This window comes from Leuciscus leuciscus (assembly GCF_965113295.1).
Source record: "Leuciscus leuciscus genome assembly, chromosome: 1".
NCBI classification, from domain to species: Eukaryota; Metazoa; Chordata; class Actinopteri; order Cypriniformes; family Leuciscidae; genus Leuciscus; species Leuciscus leuciscus.
The window spans coordinates 51,132,591-51,153,144 of record NC_138725.1 but is presented as its reverse complement, the minus strand read 5'-3'; the positions used below and the strand labels follow the sequence as shown (position 1 = coordinate 51,153,144).

General features: G+C 38.4%; 1 protein-coding gene across 12 annotated transcripts in view; it reads right to left on the bottom strand.

Moving 5' to 3' along the window:
- cacna1aa (calcium channel, voltage-dependent, P/Q type, alpha 1A subunit, a) overlaps positions 1-20,554 on the bottom strand; it is a 119,648-nt gene that overhangs the window by 38,779 nt on the left and 60,315 nt on the right. For all 12 annotated transcript variants that reach the window (XM_082138191.1, XM_082138198.1, XM_082138192.1 and 9 more), the window contains 10 exons: positions 20,207-20,336; positions 19,904-19,963; positions 17,745-17,851; positions 9,047-9,146; positions 3,097-3,257; positions 2,881-3,021; positions 2,447-2,648; positions 2,125-2,289; positions 1,852-1,962; positions 335-418 (listed from right to left, as the gene is read on the bottom strand). In XM_082138191.1, coding sequence (XP_081994317.1) covers positions 335-418; positions 1,852-1,962; positions 2,125-2,289; positions 2,447-2,648; positions 2,881-3,021; positions 3,097-3,257; positions 9,047-9,146; positions 17,745-17,851; positions 19,904-19,963; positions 20,207-20,336 — 1,261 coding nt within the window. The remainder of the gene's footprint in view (positions 1-334; positions 419-1,851; positions 1,963-2,124; positions 2,290-2,446; positions 2,649-2,880; positions 3,022-3,096; positions 3,258-9,046; positions 9,147-17,744; positions 17,852-19,903; positions 19,964-20,206; positions 20,337-20,554) is intronic.

Below are 20,554 nucleotides of genomic sequence, written 5' to 3'. Positions count from 1 at the left end.
ATGTCAGTCTTATGCACACCCCTTCAAGTAAAGTGTTACCTTTTTTTTATTTTATTTTTTTATACACTGGTAGGTCAGTTTGATCTGACTCTGGGATAAATTACTAATCTGGAAAAGTCACCGATGAGCACCGCTGGTTCACTGATCTGCCTCACACACCAACTGGGACAATTATATAAGACTTTTAGGAGTTCCTTACACCTCAGTGAGCAAGAGAAGATCCTGCTGAGAGTCTCTCAATCACATACGGAAATACACACCAACGTACAGACAGGATACACAAACAAACACACATACGCACGCACAGATGGCAGCCCTTCTGCTACACACTTACCCCTAGCTCTGTGACTAAAATATCAGTGATGCTGCCAAGTACAGTCACACAGTCGAAGATGTTCCAGGCATCTTTGAAGTAGTTCTGTGGTAAAAAGACACAGATGCTTTTGTCAGTTGGGCTAAAGGAGAATTACATTTGGCACACACACATACACTCAGTGACCCGCTGACAGAAAAAACGAGCAAATTATTTATTTGAACTCTCTGGTGCTAATACAACAGCCCCCTTCCCCATTTTAGCCCTTATTCCTTCACTGTGTTTTCCTCTCCCTCACACAGTGTATAAAAAAGGGTGGATGCCTAAAAGACTAGTGGCCCAGATGCTGAACATAACAGCCTTTTTGTGAGCTGCCAAGTGAGTGCCTGCAGGAAAACACTGCATTAGAGCCATTCAGCACACCAGCTGCATGGTAACAGAGGCACAAGTGCAAAGATCATGTGTAACTCTTTGCATCCAACACGCGACATCATACCCGGCATCTTCATTTCGCTCTAAATCTCTTTCTTTTTCCATTTTCCACTCCTAATCACTTCAATGTGCCCTTCAGCTCTCTATCTTCATGTGCGCGTCTCTTGGATGAATTTTTGCTGACTACAACCATTTCCTTTGTGTCCTGTACTTCCATGTCCCAAACCTTTTCTCATCTACGTCAGAATACTACCTCATTGCGCTCTCTTTCCCTCTCTCATGCTCTATCTGTTCATAAATCTGCTCATACAGTGCTGATTCTGACCTCTATGATTTTTAAAGACCCCTCCCCCCCTTTCTGCAACCCTACAACCCTATTTCCACACAAAATCAGGTATATGAACACAAATAAGGCCCAAAATTTACTTTTTGCCACACCTGGCAATGGCAAGGTGAGAAAACGGGCAATAAAACTGTATTTTGAATTATTTTTGTGACAAAATATACAGGCTATATTTCCATCCTTAAGACTGTGATTATTTATCTTCTTTTGTGACAAACAGCACAGGTCCTTGTGCCACTCAAGTCAAATTGCACTTCTCACACAAATGAAGCACATTGTGATTTTGTTCTATTGTTTTTATATACAGCTAGTTAAGTTATAAATACTGTACCATAATCATAACAGAAAACTTTATGCAATTTCTGCAGGTTTTGGGAGATTTTGTCAGGTTTAGCTCACTTCAAATTATGGTTAAGTAGGTACACATTTACACACACGTTGGCTTTCCATGTTTTATGGGGGTTCATAGACATAATGATTTTTATAATGTACAAACTGTCTCCCCTAACCTTAAACCTATCCTTAAACACAACTCTCTCAGAAAACGTTCTGCATATTTACATTTAAAAAAATAAAGAAAAAAATAAAGAAGAAACAAATATCCTTTAATATGATTTATAAGCTGTTTTCCTCATGGGGACCACATTTTTTTTCACACAAGGTGAACAATTTCTGGTATTGCCATCCTTGTGGGGATATTTGGTCCCCACAACATAGGGTTTACCAGGACCCCCCACACACACTTATAGAAAACTATACTCACCAGCACTCCAAAGGCAATGATCTTCAGAATGCACTCCATGGAGAAAAGTGAGGTGAACACTATGTTCAGGTTGCCTAACACAGCTTCATAGGCAAGTGATGCTCCATCATACTAAACACACACAACATATTTAATTTGTATTAAACTGTTGCCATATTTGGTATATCCCAGGCCATTTGTTTTACAAAATATAGGGTTCACTATACATTGGAAGTCTGGTTCAGTGCTCTAAATATATAAAGCAATATGTACTAAAGAGAAACACTGCCACACCTTCATCATAAGGACAATGGTATTGAGGGCAATCAAGGCCATGATGGTATATTCAAATGGAGGAGACACCACAAACTCCCACATGCGGTACTGGAACGTTTGCTTGTTCTGAGGCATGTGACGTGTGAGCGGTCTAGCATTGATGGCGAAGTCTATACAAGCTCTCTGAAAATAGAACAGATACGGTAAGGTTAATCAAGCTGAAAATCTGCCTAATATGATGCTCCATATAAATGAGATCAATGCCAGCAGCGCTATGCATAAAGAATGAGCTAGACAGATTTTTTAGCTTTTAAAACCTTTCATCTGATAAGTCCTTCACCTCATTCTTTTCCAGGCTATAGTCCTCCATCATTTTGTCTCCTTGCTCCTGGAAAGTGATGATGATGAGAGCCACGAAGATGTTGACGAAGAAGAAGGGGAAGACCACAAAGTACACCACGTAAAAGATGGACATTTCCATCCGGTAACCTGGGCTCGGGCCCTGATTCTCGTAGGTCGCATCCACTGAATGTTTCAGCACCCTGGAGAGTGGCAAATAAGAGGCACTGGGTGATTTGCTGCAATGTGATACTGTGAAATCTTGTAGGTAAACGTAACGAGTCCTTAGATACGGCATGTAAAACCTACAGATTCACTCAGATTGTAATTTGTGATGAAAATATTTGCTAATATTTGCTGAATAATTTCACTAATTGATTCAGACTTTGGGTGCATACACTGGAAATTAGGTTAGGAAATGAGATGTGTACATACTGCGGCCACCCCTCTCCCGTAGATACAGTGAAGAGGGTGAGAAGGGCCCAGAGCACGTTGTCGTAGTGGAAATCGTATTTCTTCCATTCCCGCTTCTGCGCCCGCACTTCGTTATCTCTTTCATAGACAAGATACTCGCCCCTAACAACAAAATGCTTTTAGAATAACACACCAATGTGTCTGTTCGTCAGTGTGTTTGTGTGTATTTTCTCTCACCTGCAATCTCGCTCAAACTCCTTGGATTCATCAGTACAGTAGAAGAAACGGCCCTTAAAGAGCTGCACAGCCACCACAGCAAAGATGAACATGAACAGCATGTAGACAATGAGGATGTTCAACACATTCTTCAGAGAGTTCACCACACAGTCAAAGACAGCCTGAAAATAGACAAAACAGAGAAGAGAAAGCAAATTGTAAGCAGAACACAAACTCAGCCTTCCGTGAGACAAAACACAAACCAACACAGCATTAGCAAAGCTAATAAATATCCATAAAACCAAAAACATAATTACAGTCAACTGAAATAATAATAATAAATCAAGCATATTAAAATATAGCCTAATAGCATAACATAACTCTTATAAGATATGACAAAACAGAATCAAAATGTACAAATACAATAAAGGTAATAAATGATCATAAAACCAGAAGCAGAATTACAGTAACCTGAAAACAAAACAAAAAACAGATCCATTTCTAAATACAGCAACATTAGTACTCAATTCAAAGGTGGGGTAAGCGATATTTCAAAAACGCTGTTGGACAAACAAACACATCCCTCTCTTCATTGCTCCGTCTCCAAAACTCACCTTCCAATCCTAACCACCCTGCTCCGAGTCAGTTTCGAACCCTGATCGCCCCCATGCGAGGCGAGTGCACTAACAATGACACTAAACACCGCATTCTCTAGCAATCGTCAGCGTGACTCTCATTAGCTGGCCTCCGTTACGCACGCAATCCAAGAGTGGATGTCTGTGTATCATTGCATAAGCACAACAAAATAATGCTTCACGAAAAATAGAGCGCAGATAATGAATGAATGAACAAAAAATTTACGTACAGTACACAATAGTAATTACAAACTAGAGTTTGTTGTTAGTTGCCAACAGCTTCAGACAAACAATGACACACAAACCCAGTTTTACTCACGTGTGAAGCGTTTCTAATTATGTCTAATTTCTAATAGCTTTTCTAATATTAACGCGGGTCCTAAACCTCTTGCCCAGTAATAACCCTTCATTTTCCAGTGATTTCTTCTGAGCTTTTCTCTTTTGTATTGTGTCTCATCTCAACTTCTGCACTGCAGTCTTTCTTCAAATCTCCCTCTTGCTCGTTCTTTCTCCTGCACCGTCATACACAAGTTTGCCAATATTTATTTTTTTGACAAGTTTTCAAATATCCCTTTCCCCACCTTTAAGCTAGTAGAAATTAAAGGGTATATGTGTCAACGTTATATAATTAAAGGTCCCATTGCATGAAAATTTCACTTTATGAGGTTTTTTAACCTTAATATGAGTTTCCCTAGCCTGCCTATGGTCCCCCAGTGGCTAGACGTTTTGATGGGTGTAAACCAAGCCCTGGGTATTTTTGAGAAAATGAAAGCTCAGACGGGCGAATCTAGAAATCTTCCCCTTATGTCGTCATAAGGGGAAAGATTACCTCCCCATTCTCTTCTTTTCCCGCAAAAAGAATTTGGCCCGCCTATGAGAAAATGAGCTGCGCGAGCGCGATATTGGTTTTTCCTCGAGAGACATCATGGCTTGCAAACGAGCGAAGCATGGCAGTTGCTCAGTGTTTGGATGTACAAATGAACACAAAAGTATTTTTTTGGTCCTCTGAAGAACCAGTGGGTTATGTGAATTTCTGATGTGTAATTGTTCAAGTTCAGACAGATAATCTTTCTCTCAAAATCGTTCAATACTGTTTATGCATCAGTAAATCAAGCCAGTGACTAAACGATCAACTTCACATCGTTTCTCTTAGTAGGATGAAAATAATCGTACTTAAACTGTGATTAATATAAATACAGAAAGCGATCAAAGAACAATCCCTTTCCAATCGCCCAAGCTGTCAATCACACAGCGCGAGTTTATCTGGACACTTGTCAAAACTCGTTATGAAATCAATGACGCTGTTACGCTGCACAACGAAGCTCTTACTGTACTTACCTCATGTTTGCATTGGTGAAATCATTAGTGAGAGTTCAGAAACTGCGTTGCAATGATAAGATCTTCATTCACACGATCAACAGACTGTCATCTGCTCAATGCTCATCACTGCAACCTTTTATGTGATGGGAATATATCTAAATACTTAAAAAACTTCTCACAATTCATTAATCCCGATAGCTGTAATAGTAAAAACGTATAATAGCTGTAATAGTAAAAGTTTTCGAGAGAGTTCCACATGTAATGCTAAATATTTAATATGCAAGCATGTCAGCCAATCACAGCAGTGGGTGTTTACACTTAAATCTCACAGCAGACACGCCCCTTCAAACAGAGCGTTCAAATCAGAGGCTAAAATCAGGCTAGGAAATATGCCTTTTATTTCTAAATTATAACAACTTTTGATCTAAAAAACATACTAACATTATAAGGGCACCCCAGGAAACATTCTAAAATAGTAAAATAATCCATGCAATGGGACCTTTAAGTAAAACTTACTCAACTTTCTGGTACTGGTGTTTCCATCATGCACTGGGGCATGAATAATTAATAAGGTAGCATTTTTCAATGTTTTCCAGTTGTATTTACAAGTCAAGTCAAGTCAAGTTTATTTGTATAGCGCTTTTCACAATACAGATTGTATCAAAGCAGCTTCACAGTATTAAGTTAAAATAATACAACAAAGTTTGTTTCAAGAGGAATTTATTGATTGATAAAATGAAATTAAATATCCCCAAAATATCCCCAACTGAGCAAGCCAAAGGCAACAGTGGCAAGGAACCGAAAAACTCCATCAAGTGACCTAATGGTGTCCTGAAACTCCATCAGGTGACCAAATGGAGAAAAAAAACCTTGGGAGAACCAAGGCTCAGTCAGGGGCCAGTTCTCCTCTGGCATTTATGAGCTAGAGGATGGATTGTAGTTTGATCTGTAGGATTATATGAATGCCTGGCTGAAGAGATGCGACTTTAATCTAGTTTTAAACTGGGAGAGCGAGTCTGAGCAACTAACAGTATCAGGAAGACTATTCCAGAGTTTTGGAGCCAAATGTGAAAATGCTCTCCCTCCTTTGGTGGTTCTGGATATCCTAGGTATGACCAAAAGCCTTGAATTTAGTGATCTTAAAGAGCGCGATGGATTATAGGGTGATAGAAGATCCGTTAAATAGACTGGAGCTAAGCCGTTTAGGGCTTTATAAGTCAGTAGCAATACCTTGTAATTAATACGGAACTTTATAGGTAACCAATGCAGTGATGATAAAATCGGTGTTATATGATCATATTTTCTTGATCTCGTAAGAACTCTAGCGGCGGCATTTTGGACTAACTGTAGCTTGTTTATTGAGGATGCAGGACAACCAGCTAATAAAGCATTACAGTAATCCAGTCTCGAGGTCATGAATGCATGAACTAACTTTTCTGCATCAGAAACTGATAGCATATTACGTAGCTTAGCAATGTTTCTAAGGTGGAAAAAGGCTGTTTTTGTAACATATGAAATATGATTTTCAAAAGACAGGTTGCAATCGAGTATAACACCCAGGTCGATGGGCATTTACACTGTTTTATCACTGCTTTTGTTGTTAGGTTAGGTAACTTTCTGTTTTGTGACACCTGGAGTTCATTTTCCACTCAAAATGACACATTCATACTCAACAATGATTAAATGAATGTTACCATTATTGTAAACCAAGCATTGAGCTATCTGTGTTCGGTGGGTATTACATTCCTTCTATTAGATATGGTGTCAGCACAATATCTACTGTATTATTTACTGAGATGTTCTAAGTAAAGCATACACTTCAAAGGCATGGCTTAAAGGTAGGGTAGGTAATCCTGTTCAGAAACACTTTTTTTTATACTGGGTGAAATGGTCCTTCCATCCTGATAGTAGTCAATACATTATGTGTTTAGAAAAAGGAATGAAAAAAATCAGACCTCTGTAGCAGCTGCAGGACAGTAAAAACTCTGACCAATCACTGCCATTCGGTGCGAATGTAAAGAACCATTCAGATGCCTTCATGTCTCGTGCCCGCCCCGAGCCCCACTGCGCGCGCTGCCCGGCGTGCACTCATCACATGTCACCGTTCCCGGAAATATTCAGCTCAAAGCACCTGCATATGCAGTCAGCGAAGGCAAACAAGGCAAAAACTACTTCCTCGGACCCTGCCCGCACTCTTGAACGACCTCCTCTGCTTCGCCCTCGACCCCGGACCTGTCCTCGAGCCGACGATGCGGTACTTGTCTCCGGACTCGGAGTGTACGTTAGTCTTCATTAGAGTCAACAATGTTTTCATCATGGAAACTCTTACATGCAAAACACCGTATATGTTATGAATCTTACACGAAATTCATCTTCATCACAGTGTAACTGATGGTAATGGAAAAACGTGTATCAATGCAACCTGTTTTTAGTTTTGCCTTATAAATATAGCTCGTTACCGAATCAAACTTTACCATTATCGATATGCTAGCTTGATAGTGAGTACTAAAAGAAATCTTATTTGTTTATATTCATAGTGATAAAGTTAGGTATTTTATTACATGTGATTCTGACATGATGTCACTGTATGTACTGCGCTCCTTCCTCTCCACTCGTCTCAGGTAATAAATGCGTCTTGTTCCAGCCTGAGCGTTTGGCGTCGCGCGTTCATGTGTTTTGGGGGCGTGGCTTTGGAAGGAGCTCAGAAGGGAGGGGGTGGAGTGAATGGAAATAATGAGCTGTGTTTATTGCAGATTAAAAGGTCTACAGTCACTCGATTTTTATATTTTCTTTTTCAGAGTACTTACATTTTAATTATGTATTGGTATATAAAGACAGTTTAAACAAATTTGGAATGTTTTTTTTTTAGAAAAAGGATTACCTACCCTACCTTTAATTCAGTGTTATATTGTTTCTGTAAAATGTACTTGAAACGGAGTATTGCAGTAAACTTCAACTTAAAGTAAACTGGGATAGTCATGACAGAAGCTTCATGTTGTGCTCAGTTACCCATTTTTGTGTTGATTTTGGTGTTTGTTTTGGACCGTTGTCCTGATGGAAGATTTTCCATCTTTTTTATCTGTTGGTATTTGCTAGAATCCATAATACCATGTATCTGAACAAGATGTCCAGGACCTCCAGCAAAAAAATAGGCCCACAACATATAAGATCCTGCAGTATATTTAACCGTAGGCATGGGGTACTTTTTATCCCTGTTTGCACCAAACACATCTGGTGGGTTTGCTGCCAAAAAGCCCTTTTTTTGTTTCAACTGACCATAGAAACCGGTCCCTTTTGAAGTTCCAGTCATGTCTGACAACTGAATATGCTGGAGTTTATTTCTGGAGGAGCGAGGAGGATTTTTCTTGAAACCCTCCCAGACAACATGTGGGGATGTAGGGGTTGTTTTATTTATTTTTTTTTGGCTTTCTGACCCCACAAGACTCAAGTAATCTCTGCAATTCTACATCGGTGATCCTTGGAGAGTCTTTGGCCACTCAAACTTTCCTCCTCACCGTGCATTAAGACAATATAGACATACGTCCTCTTCCTGGCAGATACGTAACATCTTTAGTCAATTGGAACTTCTTAATTATTGCCCTGATGGTCAAAATGGAGATTTACAATTCTTTAGCTATTTTCTTACAGCCACTTTCTATTTTGTGATGCTCAACAATCTTTTGATGCACATATTCTTTGGTTTTACTCATTGTGATGAATGATTAAGGGAATTTGGCCTTTGTGTTTCCTCATATTTAAACTCCTGTGAAACAATGAGTCATAACTAGACAATGTCATGTTCCTAGTCACCCTGGTGTACTAAAAAAAGGCAAATATTAATCTCTTAATATACTTTAATAATATACTTTAATAAAAAAATTCTAGGGGTGTCATTAATTATGGCCACCGTGTTTTGGAGAAAAACATTTATTTTATATATATATATATATATATATATATTACACATATATACATACACACACAGCACAGGAAAAAACAGCCAAACATAGAGGTACCTTCAGCTTGGGCAGACGCTTGATGGTTTTCAGAGGCCGCAGAACTCGGAGCACACGCAGAGACTTGATAGTACTGATGTCTTTCCCTTTGCTGCTTCCTCTGCAAATTAACACAAACACACACACAGTTAGAAAGTGAAATGGCAGAAGGCATTAGGCTACATGGGTAATTGGTCTTGCACACACAATTTAGGGGTGAGTTAGTAACTCAGGCTGTTAAAACAATGAAACATGCCTGCTACATCCACACATTTACTCTCAGCCAATCAGGAATCTCGTCTGTGTCTCTTCCTCACTGAGAATGTAGCCTGTTGTAGGCAGACAATCAAGCCCATTTCACAGTACTTAGGAAAGACAAATACTAAAACACATGCACTCAGTTAACCTGTCAACACGCACTCTCAGACACGCTCGCTGATGTTGCTCATGCTGTACTGGATACTAGCTCAGTGGATGTAATATCCACTGTACCGTCTTAGCCCATGATGGAACCACCACTGTACCTCTTTTCCCAAGGAACAATGGCTGGTTTCATTACATTGCCATGATGACAGCATGAAACATACGGAGCAGACTCAGGCATCACCACTGTGGAATGCCCAGCCAAACCTCTTTCTTTCTTGTTTTTGGGGTTGTCCATTGGCAAACACAAAAAATAAACATATAAAAGGACCTGGAAACACACATCCAGTCCCTCCAGCTTCTGGCTCTGTAGTGTGAAGAACCGTGTTACCCTGAAGATAGTTGATCTGAAGACTTTCTGGCTTATATTATCACAGTTTGCACGTCGCTATTGTGGTACCCGAGCACAGCCATCCACCAGATGTGTGTACAGCTGTTGGATGGCAGATGTGCGGCTAGTGACCAGCAAACTAAATGCAAAAGCTGTACAATGAAGACTAAACTATGGAAATGTGTGGTTGTAAACTAATTTATATCACAGAAATGCTTTTGATAACTTGCATCACATACAATGGGGTCCAAAAGTGATTTTAATTATTTTTTATATAAAACTATAGTCTTCAGTGTCAAATGATCTTTCAGAAATCATTCTAATATGTGCTGCTTAATATTTTTATGGAAATCGTGGAACTTTTTTTTCAGGATTTTTGGATGAATATAAAGCATTTATTTGAAATAGATTATTTTTATAACAATGTTAAGGTCTTTACTGTCACTTTTGATAAATTTAAAGGATCCTTTCTGAATAATAGTATTTGTTTTAAATCATGCTTATTCCAAACTATTGAACAGTAGTACTATACAGTATATAAGCACATGAACATACATAGTTTAGTAAATGCTGTAAAAGAATAGTTTTTGTTAGTTTATGATACGTTTGTGTTAAAAATAATTAAAACGATTTACGCACCAAATAGAGACAATATACAAGATAAGACAGCACGGTGTAAACAACCTTGTTTATGATATCAAATAATCTAATACATTAACTAATATTAACAAATATAACAAAACTTAAATTTGGTTTGTTCTTCATACAAAGCAAACAAAAATATTTTAAGTTGCTTTTCTTTGTTTAATACTTGTCTAAATCCTCTAACTTTGTTTATTTCCAAGTTTAAATGACACTTTTAAATAACACTTTTGGACCTCACTGTATATAAATCTCTATATATATTTTGCATCTTTATTGTCTTCCCTGTCCTCTCTTCTCTTCTTCTGTCTCAGTGTCAAGCATAGAGGGCAGTGCTCTAGATTTCCAGTGCCGTGCCGAATCCTGCTCTCTCAGCAGATGTGGTTACACACTGTCAAGCATAAACAAGCGTCCATCAGAGAATTGCTGTTAGAGTGACGGGTGTAGAGGTGAGGGACCTCTCAAACCCCCTTATCAGGACTGTGTGGACTGAATGATCGCCCACGGGCGGTTAACACAGGAACAGTGACAGAGCGATAGAAGGAGATGGGTGACTTTCAGACAGACATAGAGACAAATCCAAAAAAGAAAGAGAGGAAAGCTATTGCCAGGACAAGCATTAAGAGCAAAAGGAGGAAGAGAGAGAGAGAGAGAGAGAGAGAGAGAGAGAGAGAGAGAGAGAGAGAGAGAGAGAGGTAGATAGATAGATAGATAGATAGATAGAGAGAGAGAGAGAGAGAGAGAGAGAGAGATAGAGAGAGAGAGATAGAGAGAGAGAGAGAGATAGATAGAGAGAGAGAGAGAGAGAGAGAGAGAGAGACATTACCCGCTGCCTCCGCTGTAGGTGTGAGCAGTTGAAGAGATGAGAAAGGAATCAGACACACACACGCACAAAGACACAGGGGAGAAAGGGAGTTTGAAGGAAGAAATACATTAATATGAGACACATACAGTAAAAAGAGAGAAATAAGGATGCAAGCTTGTGAATTATTATACTAGTGCAAATCCACACACCGATACATCTGTGTTCACTTACCATTTATGTAACTTACAAAACTCTTAACTATATAATACACCAGCAGGACATTTAGTCTTATATAGCCAGACTTTTGACTTGCGGCAAAACGTCTGGTCCTCTTGGCAGCTTATTCTGGCCAAGAATCGCCCACTTAGGCAGGAAGTGACTGCATGACTGACATGTAAGCCGACCAACCACAGTCTGTTTTGGTTTTACGTGATGTTCATGGGTGGGGTTATTTGAAATGCATTTTACCACAATGCTGTGCAGCAGTCAGGTTCCGGATGTAAAAACTCAATTTATTTTTTTCCAGGGGGAATTGATTTTAAACAACAACTTATAAACTTTTAGTGGCCACCTACTCCCATGAAGCACTTTCATACTCTCTCAAACTACTTAAATATTAACTATACGCATTGTTTATATACACAATACACATCTTTAAATCACTAGGTTTATATGTATCTGTTGTTTCCAATTCGATTATGTCATTCGTAAACACTTTATGGAATAGTAGCCTTTAAGTACACAGTCTCGTATCTTTCTTTTTTTGCATAATAATTTTTTTTCTTATTATTTCAAATCAAAGTTCTTGTTGTGATTCACCTTGTAGCTGGATGGTTTGGCTCATGACTTTTTATTTTTTATTCCTATGAGAAAAATGAATGGGAAAGATACTTCCAGAACCAAGGCCGCTGAAAAGGTAGTAAAGAACTGTTGCACTTTATACCGTAATAGTCTGCCACTAAAGAAAATGAATTCACATTTTCATATTCATATTTCACAAAATTGAGAAAACAAAGCGGAAAATGTGCTTCTGTTTCAAAGTCAAACAAATCTCAAACAGAAGATTTAATAGCACTAACCTGCTAAACTTTTGCAAATCTACTCATTAGTTCTTCCCTAAAAATACTTAACTTGGTACCATTTAAACAGTTTGTTTCCCAGTGAACTGATAAGAATCCTGTGCGGAATGACTCCTGAAAGTATCATAAATCAAGCCAACCAGATTTGAATTGTTGATTTCAGCCTGAAGTTGCCATTTTTTGTGTATATTATGCATCAGACAGTCAGTGAACAAACTGTGGGTGGTCTGTGGGCATGCCGTCTGAGGCTGAGACTAGCTAACATACACACACAAATCTAAATCTATTTGAACGGAAGAGTTATAAACATGCAGTGCCATTCTGCATGTGACTTCATCGCAGTTAGTTGCCATGCCTCCTTGTTCATCATGATCTCATGATCAAGAACCGGTACTTTAAAGCTCATACTGTCACATATGACAGTATGTCACATGGCACAGTCATATGACCATAAGCGCTTCACCTGCAGGGCAATGGAGACCCAAAGCTCTGCTGGAGTCTGCATGTGATTCAAAGAGATTTACTTTACAAGCACAAACTATCATAGACTGCTACTTTTATGTGCAAAACTGTGGCAAAAACTGTTTAGAAATAACAAAGAATAAATGTTCTTTCTTAAAGATTACACAGCATTCTGCTGTGTAATAAACAACAGAACAAAAACAGACTCCCAGCAAGCTCAAGTCTGTCAGCTTAAGCAGTTCACAAGGCTAATAAAGTTGAGTCATAACAGGCTGAAAACTGTACATGTGTGCAACTGTGTGGCATAAACAAACACTGACCTTCTCAACAAACATCTCTCTATATGGCATGAGAGACGTTGTCTTACTCATCTCTTTTCATTCTCTAGAGATGATCTGGATCAATCTCATCACTAAAGAGGACTTAGTTAGAACTGTCTGTGCCACTAACTTACTCAAACATGCTATATTTGACCATGCAGTGCATCTGTCCTATTCCAATGTGTCTTTTTGCCAATCAACCCCAAAAGTAAAACTAAAGTACACCTGTTGAAAGGTGTGTAGTAAGTAGGAATGAGAAATGTATGCAGAGACCTTTATACTGTATACTAAGTGGTCAACCAAAAAAAACATCAAAACCAATATAATAAGATGGTTACGACTCTCACTTCTGATTGAATGAGCTGCATTCAAAGCCAGTGTAATATGCAAAAACAAAACCAGTGATCACACATTCTATATATTATTGCCATGTTGCTAATTATTACAAAAATAATTGAATAAAAAAAGGCAAACACAAATATATATAATTTAACTACGGTATTTAAAAATGCGTGTTTTTAATTTCTGTTGCTTATAAAAGCATATGGTCAATTGTTTCACTGTTTTACAATTTTTTTCAGTTCTGCCTATAGTTATGCAGTCTCTCTATCTCTCTCTGCTGACTTTTTGCCACAATAAATAGACTGCCTAATTGGATCTTGCATTCATCAAAATGTTGATACACATCTCGATTGGACAGTGCCCTTCTAGGAGGTGAGCAGTTTGATTGTCTGTAATCCCATTATGGTATTATCTTTCTGGGCAAAGACCCTGTTCAGCCATAAGAGGTCCTAATGCATTCTGTGTTGTCTTGTTTCACTGCTTTACACGGGCCTGACAATTTTACTGTGCATCGGTAAAGTGCATCAAGCTAATCTGCTGATTTTTATCATGTCCAGATCTAGTTGTATTAGTCTGTACGTGAGTCATTCCATGAAAGGACCATCTGTGTCCAGTCATCTGATGGAGTCTACTAACTACAAAATCTTTAAATATAAAAAGTATAAATAACTAAAAAAGTTAAATATATTACAATTTAAATAAATTAATAAAAAATAAAAAATTACTACATGTAAAAGTAATATAACGTAATAAAAAAGTAATAATACAATAATCACAATGACATTTATTCGTGCTTAAAAACATTCTATAAATCTCTATAAATCTAAGTCGCATTTCCACAATCAAAAAGGCACTTATTTCATTGAATGAGTCAAGTTTCCATGACTATTTTACTTGCTGTAAATCAGTCATACCACACTTGTTAGACATTTCAGACAATGTCTTCGAACGTCCGACCCAGAAACAAAGAGACACACACGTACACATAGACACAAACACGTATGTTAACACATTTAGGTGTCCACATACTGTAGATTGTACCAAGAGTTGATTAGCTGTAAGATTGAGTTACTGCAGCTGGCTAAAGAATGACATGACCTCGCCCTTGGCATGTGTCCTATGTGTGAGGGACGTGGTGAGAGGACGTTTGGACGGACAATCAGACAGACAGATCAGTCTATAGAAGAAGAGGACAGGCGTGTAATGAGAAGGACAGGCAATTAGAGCAAACAGAGGGGAAAGGGAGAAAGAAAGAGACATTACCCCTCTCCTTCCCCACCGCCTCCTCCACTGTAGGTGTTGAGAGATGATCAGAGACAGGAAGACAGAGACAGACAGAGCCAAAGACACATACAAAGACACAGAACACACACAGAAACAGAGGCACAGGGAAAGAATGGGGTTTTTGAAGCAGGATCAACATCCATATGAGACAGAGAATCACAAAATAGTGGCAGACCTCTTAGTTTGGTTATATGTGGACACCTAATCTAGTGTAAACACTTAAAACAATTGAAATACAAATACAAAAATACATATATACAAACAGGGTCCAAAATGAACTTATAACACCCTGGGTGGGTAAATTGAGAAGAACTTAAAGGTCATAAATAGAGACCACATTTGGCGTTCTCTATAAGTGTTAATATTGGACCCTGTACACAAAATACTAAATAAACATGCACAAATATATACACACACATACGAGTCACTCCCTGAAATTGAGTAAAAGGTTAAAAACAGACTCTGTGAGAGATAGCAGAGATATGGGAACTGTTCCCACGCTCTCAGCCAGGGAGCGCCAGTCACCCCAGAGCGCCTGCCGTTCCGAGCGCTCTACGCTGTGTGGAGAGAGAGAGAGGGAGGGAGAGAAAGAGAAACGGGAAAATCTAGCGATGATAGGAAGGAGTACAGTATTTTTCTAAGGGAAATGCAGGCACATCCAAATGCCTCTATATGAATAACCTAATAAGACACTTACAGTATTTCATGCTGGAGCTAAAGATGCGAGTGCAAATGTAAGTGGGGTCGGGTGGAATTGGTAGTCAAAGGGAAAGGGAACCATGATGCTTAAATATTTAAGGGGGTTTCTTTAGGAAAGCCATGCTGGGAAAGAAAATCAATGCAGATTGCAAGCTCAATTTGTCCTCACAAATAATGTTATTTTTATTTTATCTTTAAATGTTCCAACTCAAATTTGAGTTCTAGAAAGGCCATACGTTATACTGTATAACATTTTGGCCACACCAAGTATTAATATGTGGCATAAAAACATAAAAAAAAAAAAACAATGCATCTCTATAAATGACTTCACAAGTCTGAAATTGAATTGAATTGAATTGAATTGAAATACATTCAATGAACATGGGAAATTCGGCATCAGACAACACATCTGTTGTGCAAAATGATTTCCGAATATTTTACACTTTTACACTGTCGCGTCAGACATGTGTGAACAGGTCTTTGTAAATATTAATATTCTACCTCACAGCCATTCACATGTTCTATGCATGGTACATGTCATGTGTCATGTCGTGTGTATATCCACCTAAAGACCCGTGTCAGTCTAGAACTGCACTGCATATGGACTTTTGTTGTGGAAAAGAACATCAGTTGTTCAGGGACAGAGGAGGATGTACACAAACACATACACAGGACCATATACTATTACCATTTCAAAGCGTTCAGATTCTGGTATTTTAGGAAGAAAAAACAATTGATCTAGGTTCATCATATTTCTTCCATTCATGCTTGCATTTCAGATTATCTGACTATGTCGATTTCCAGAATCCACTCACATGCTCTTTACTAAGCCTGGAAAAGAGCCATTCACATGCATTTTTTTCCCGGTTTCATAGTAACACATGCACCTTTCTGACCTTTCCCTCATTTTAAGAACTCTCTCAGACCTGTAGCCAGGCTGAATGTTTCCAATGAGATCAGATACACAACCTGTAACAGTCATTCACAATTATTCCTATTGTTTCTTTCCTGACCGCTAAACATAAATCCCTCCCTCTTTGTTCCTGGTTTTATTTATAGTAGTTTGTTTAACAAGATCCCTGATAATTTCAGTCAGATCTTAACAGTTTGAGCAGCTAATTTTAGCATGGATTGCTACAAAAAATAAATAAAAATCACAATATTCAACTCAACTGCAAACCCTCAACCCAAAGAAAAATAATTATAACTCATTTCACATGTAAACAGATCAGCCAATCATAAGAGGGGTAATTTACATATGTCTTATTTAAAGAGGTACACAAGTATGTTTAATTCTGCTTTATGGTCTGTTCACACTAAGAACGATGACAATAAAAACAACTACAACTATAATTGTATTAGGATCCAAACCTATGGACAATAATTGTATGTTTATTATAAGCGCACGCTGACGTTTTGTCGCCTGTCGCTTTAAATGCTCGCAGTCAAAAAAGTCAGATGGATTCTGATTGGCTGTTAATGTTTTTATCATTCCACACCTGGAAAATGTTCTTTCTTAAAGGGGTTCCAATATAGTTACACTGTGCTATTGTTATAGCTGTGGTGTGAACTTCTATATTCTCATATAATTAGAATGCTTATTAAAACTATATACTGTAGTTATAGTTATAGTAATCGTTCATTGGTGTGAAAGGCCATTTAGAGTGAGAAATGGTCATGAAAAAGTATATTAAATAGTTTTAACTAATTATAATTAATTGTAAATGGACTTATAAATGATACAAAAGTGTAGCATATGGTCCCTTGAATGTTTTCCTCTTGCTCTCGTCTCTTCCTTCTTATCTGTTTTCCTCATGCTTGGTTCCAGCAAGGTATGTGGCACAGAAGGTGGGGAGTAGAAATACCTGAGGTGAGTGTGGCTGGATGCTCCAGAGAGTCCTGGGCACTAAAGGGTTACAGGTGCCCAGGCAGGGTCATCACCCTCATGGAAATGGGCCCAAGTGCACCCACTGGGTAGGCACTGCGCAAATGTGGTGCATGGTGGGGCAGGGTGGGGAGATGCAGTGATAAATCTCCAAAAGGAGAACTGGGGCTAAATGTGGGGAGGGATAAGGGGAGGGAAAGAGAGGGTCAAGATATGACAAATGCACAGAACTGAGTTGGGGAAGGAGAGAAAGGCAGAGAAATGGTGAGAAAGAAAAGAAGGAGAGAGAGAGAGTTGGGCTGTATGGGGAGCAGGCTGGCGCTCCAGGGTGTCAACTGCACAGGTGTTAGACCTGTAGGGAGCAAGACGGGAAAGGACGAGGAGAGGCAGCAAGCAGGGAAGGAGAGCAGAGTGAGGCATGAGCGCTGGAGCCTTGATGACACTTACGTGAAGGCGAACGCCACCAGGGCACCACTAACCACTATAAAGTCCAGGATGTTCCACAAGTCACGGAAATATGAGCCTTGATGCAGGACAAGACCTAAATCCACCATCTGAAACACAGAGAGACAATGTTTACTAAATACATGACCGTTCAAATGTTTGGCGTCGGTTAGATTTTTCAATGTCTTCGAAAGAAGTCTCGTGTGCTCACCGAGGCTACATGTACATTTGATTGAAAATACAATAAAAACAGTGATGTTGTGAAATATTATTATTATTTAAAATCACTGTTTTCTATTTTAATGTATTTTAAAATGTAATTTTATTTCTGAGCTGGCAAAGCTGAATATTCAGCATCATTACTCCAGTTTTCACTGTCACGTGATCCTTCAGGAATCATTCTAATATGCTGAATTTTAAAATGGAATTTTATTCCTGAGATGACAAAGCTGAATTTTCAGCATCATCACATGATCCTTCAGGAATCATTCTAATATGCTGAATTGCTGCTCAAGAAACATTTATTATTATTATCATCAATGTTGAAAACAGCTGTGCTGCTTAATATTTTAGAGAAAACCATGATAAATTATTTCAGAATTATTTGATGAATAGAAACTTCAGAACATCATTTATTTGAAAAATAAATCTTTTGTAACATTATAAATGTGTTTACTTTCACTTTTGATAAATTAAATGCATCTTGGGTGATTAAAAGTATTAATTTCTTTTAAAAAATCTTACTGACTGCAAACTTTGGAATGGTATTGTATATTTAGGCACTTTGTGTTAATTTCAAATTCCATTACATTCAGGGTTCACAGACCATTTGGCCAATGAACTTCAAAGATTTTCCAGATATTAGTGATTTAACGATTATTCTATAGAGTGATGTAATTGAATGCAAAATGTGTTCAATGTGTATTTAATAAAATAAAAAGAGATATTTCTTAAATATTGTATTAAATTTCCATGATATAATCATTATTTAAAAATGTCTTGACATTTCCAGGTTTAATCATGGGTACCCTATGCAACTCTAAGTACTTTGAAGCCTATAATACTTCAAGTAATGATAACGTGGAGACCAATAAACACACCATTAAATGTGCAATAAGCCATTTTTGAGAAACTGTTGAAAGTGGATCGGACCGAGCAGCACAACACATAGTCTCAGCCTCAGACGTCACGCCCATGGACCGTTGGCTAAACGTCTGATGCATATGGCACACTTTTCTGGAAACACTTCAGGAGCTTTGAAGTCGTGATCTGATTGGTTGAATTCTACAGGATGTCCAGGAGACTTTTGTGTTGCATTTTTTGACGGTCCGCCAGGATACAAATGCCGTGACGTCAAAAAACCCTCGTGGAAGAAGCAAGCCGTTGTGTTTACAACTGAGACAATGAGTGCTTACCAGGATCAACTAAACGCTGGACTTTCAAAAGTATGTGAAGTTCGCGGCTCCATTGTTGCAGTAAACTTGCACAACATTCTTGGATAAATCCTTTATTAGATGCATGCCAGTCTGTTATTGTAAGGACAATGACATTATATTATCACGCCCCTAAACATGACGCGGAACAAAACGAACTGTGATTTGGTTTTCTCAAAAGAGAAAAGCTCAGAGGAATATCACTGGAAAAGGAAGGGTTATGATCAGGCAAGAGCTTTAGGACCCGCAGTAACATTAGAAAAGCTTTCCAGCACTGGAGAGACCTAGGTGGGAAGGCATGAAAACGAACACAGAGGTTGTGTTTATTTCTGCTATGTTTTACAGAACCGAGATATGCTGTTATTGTAATGTTAGCTATAGCAGGACAGTTCTGGGTGTCATTGTTCGTCTGGAGCTGGTGTGCTGCTGGTGACTAACAACGGATTCTTACTTGTATATACTCTTGTGTACTTTTTGTTCTTCCTTGTCATTCATTCATCATCTTTATTTGCTTTGCTGCAGCTATGATGAAGAGACATGCACTCTTGCATTGCGTGTTCGTGCATTTTGGGGACTAAGCAATGAAGGGAGGGGTGTGTTTGTTTGGGATGATTTTAACAGTGTTTCTCAGAAATCGCTTACTGCACCTTTACGTATAATATAGATAAGTATAATGTATATAAGAGTAACATAGAACATCATAGCCCAGACAGTAGGACAGATGTGTACCTTAATGAGCATCTCAAAGGTGAACACACCCGTGAACACATAATCAAAGTACCGCAGGACCTGCAAACAAAAGAGAAATGCAATGTCAGCAGGAAAAGCAAACTCTTTGTGACAATTATGCAAAGATGGATGTAAAGAATGATAAATAAACAGATGAAAGGATGGAGGAATGAACGGATAGATTGGGTAATGATTAGAAACATGGACGGATAGATAGATGAGATGGCTACTAGTCCAGTAGACAAAAGTGGACTGAACTACATAGACATAAATAGAGGATGTTGAGATGTGGGACTGTCTCACATTATTGCGGGGAGATTCGGGCCAGACGGGGTCTTCAGCGGCCAGGGCAATACTGCTCATCGCAATGACCAGCAGAATACACATCTCAAAATATCTGAGCGTGACGATATAGTGGCACAACCTCCGAAATCTAAAACACGTTCATAAAATAGAACAGGTAGTAGCAAAAACAACAACTACATCAACATTGAGAATGTTTTCAAAAGAAAGATTATTTAATTTCATTAAAAAAAAACTCTGATCTAATGACTCTAATCAGTTTTGTTTAAAGACATCAGTGTTTGCAACCCATTTTACTTCCAAATTTGGATGAATTTATAAAAGAAACAGTACATTCAACTACGGAAA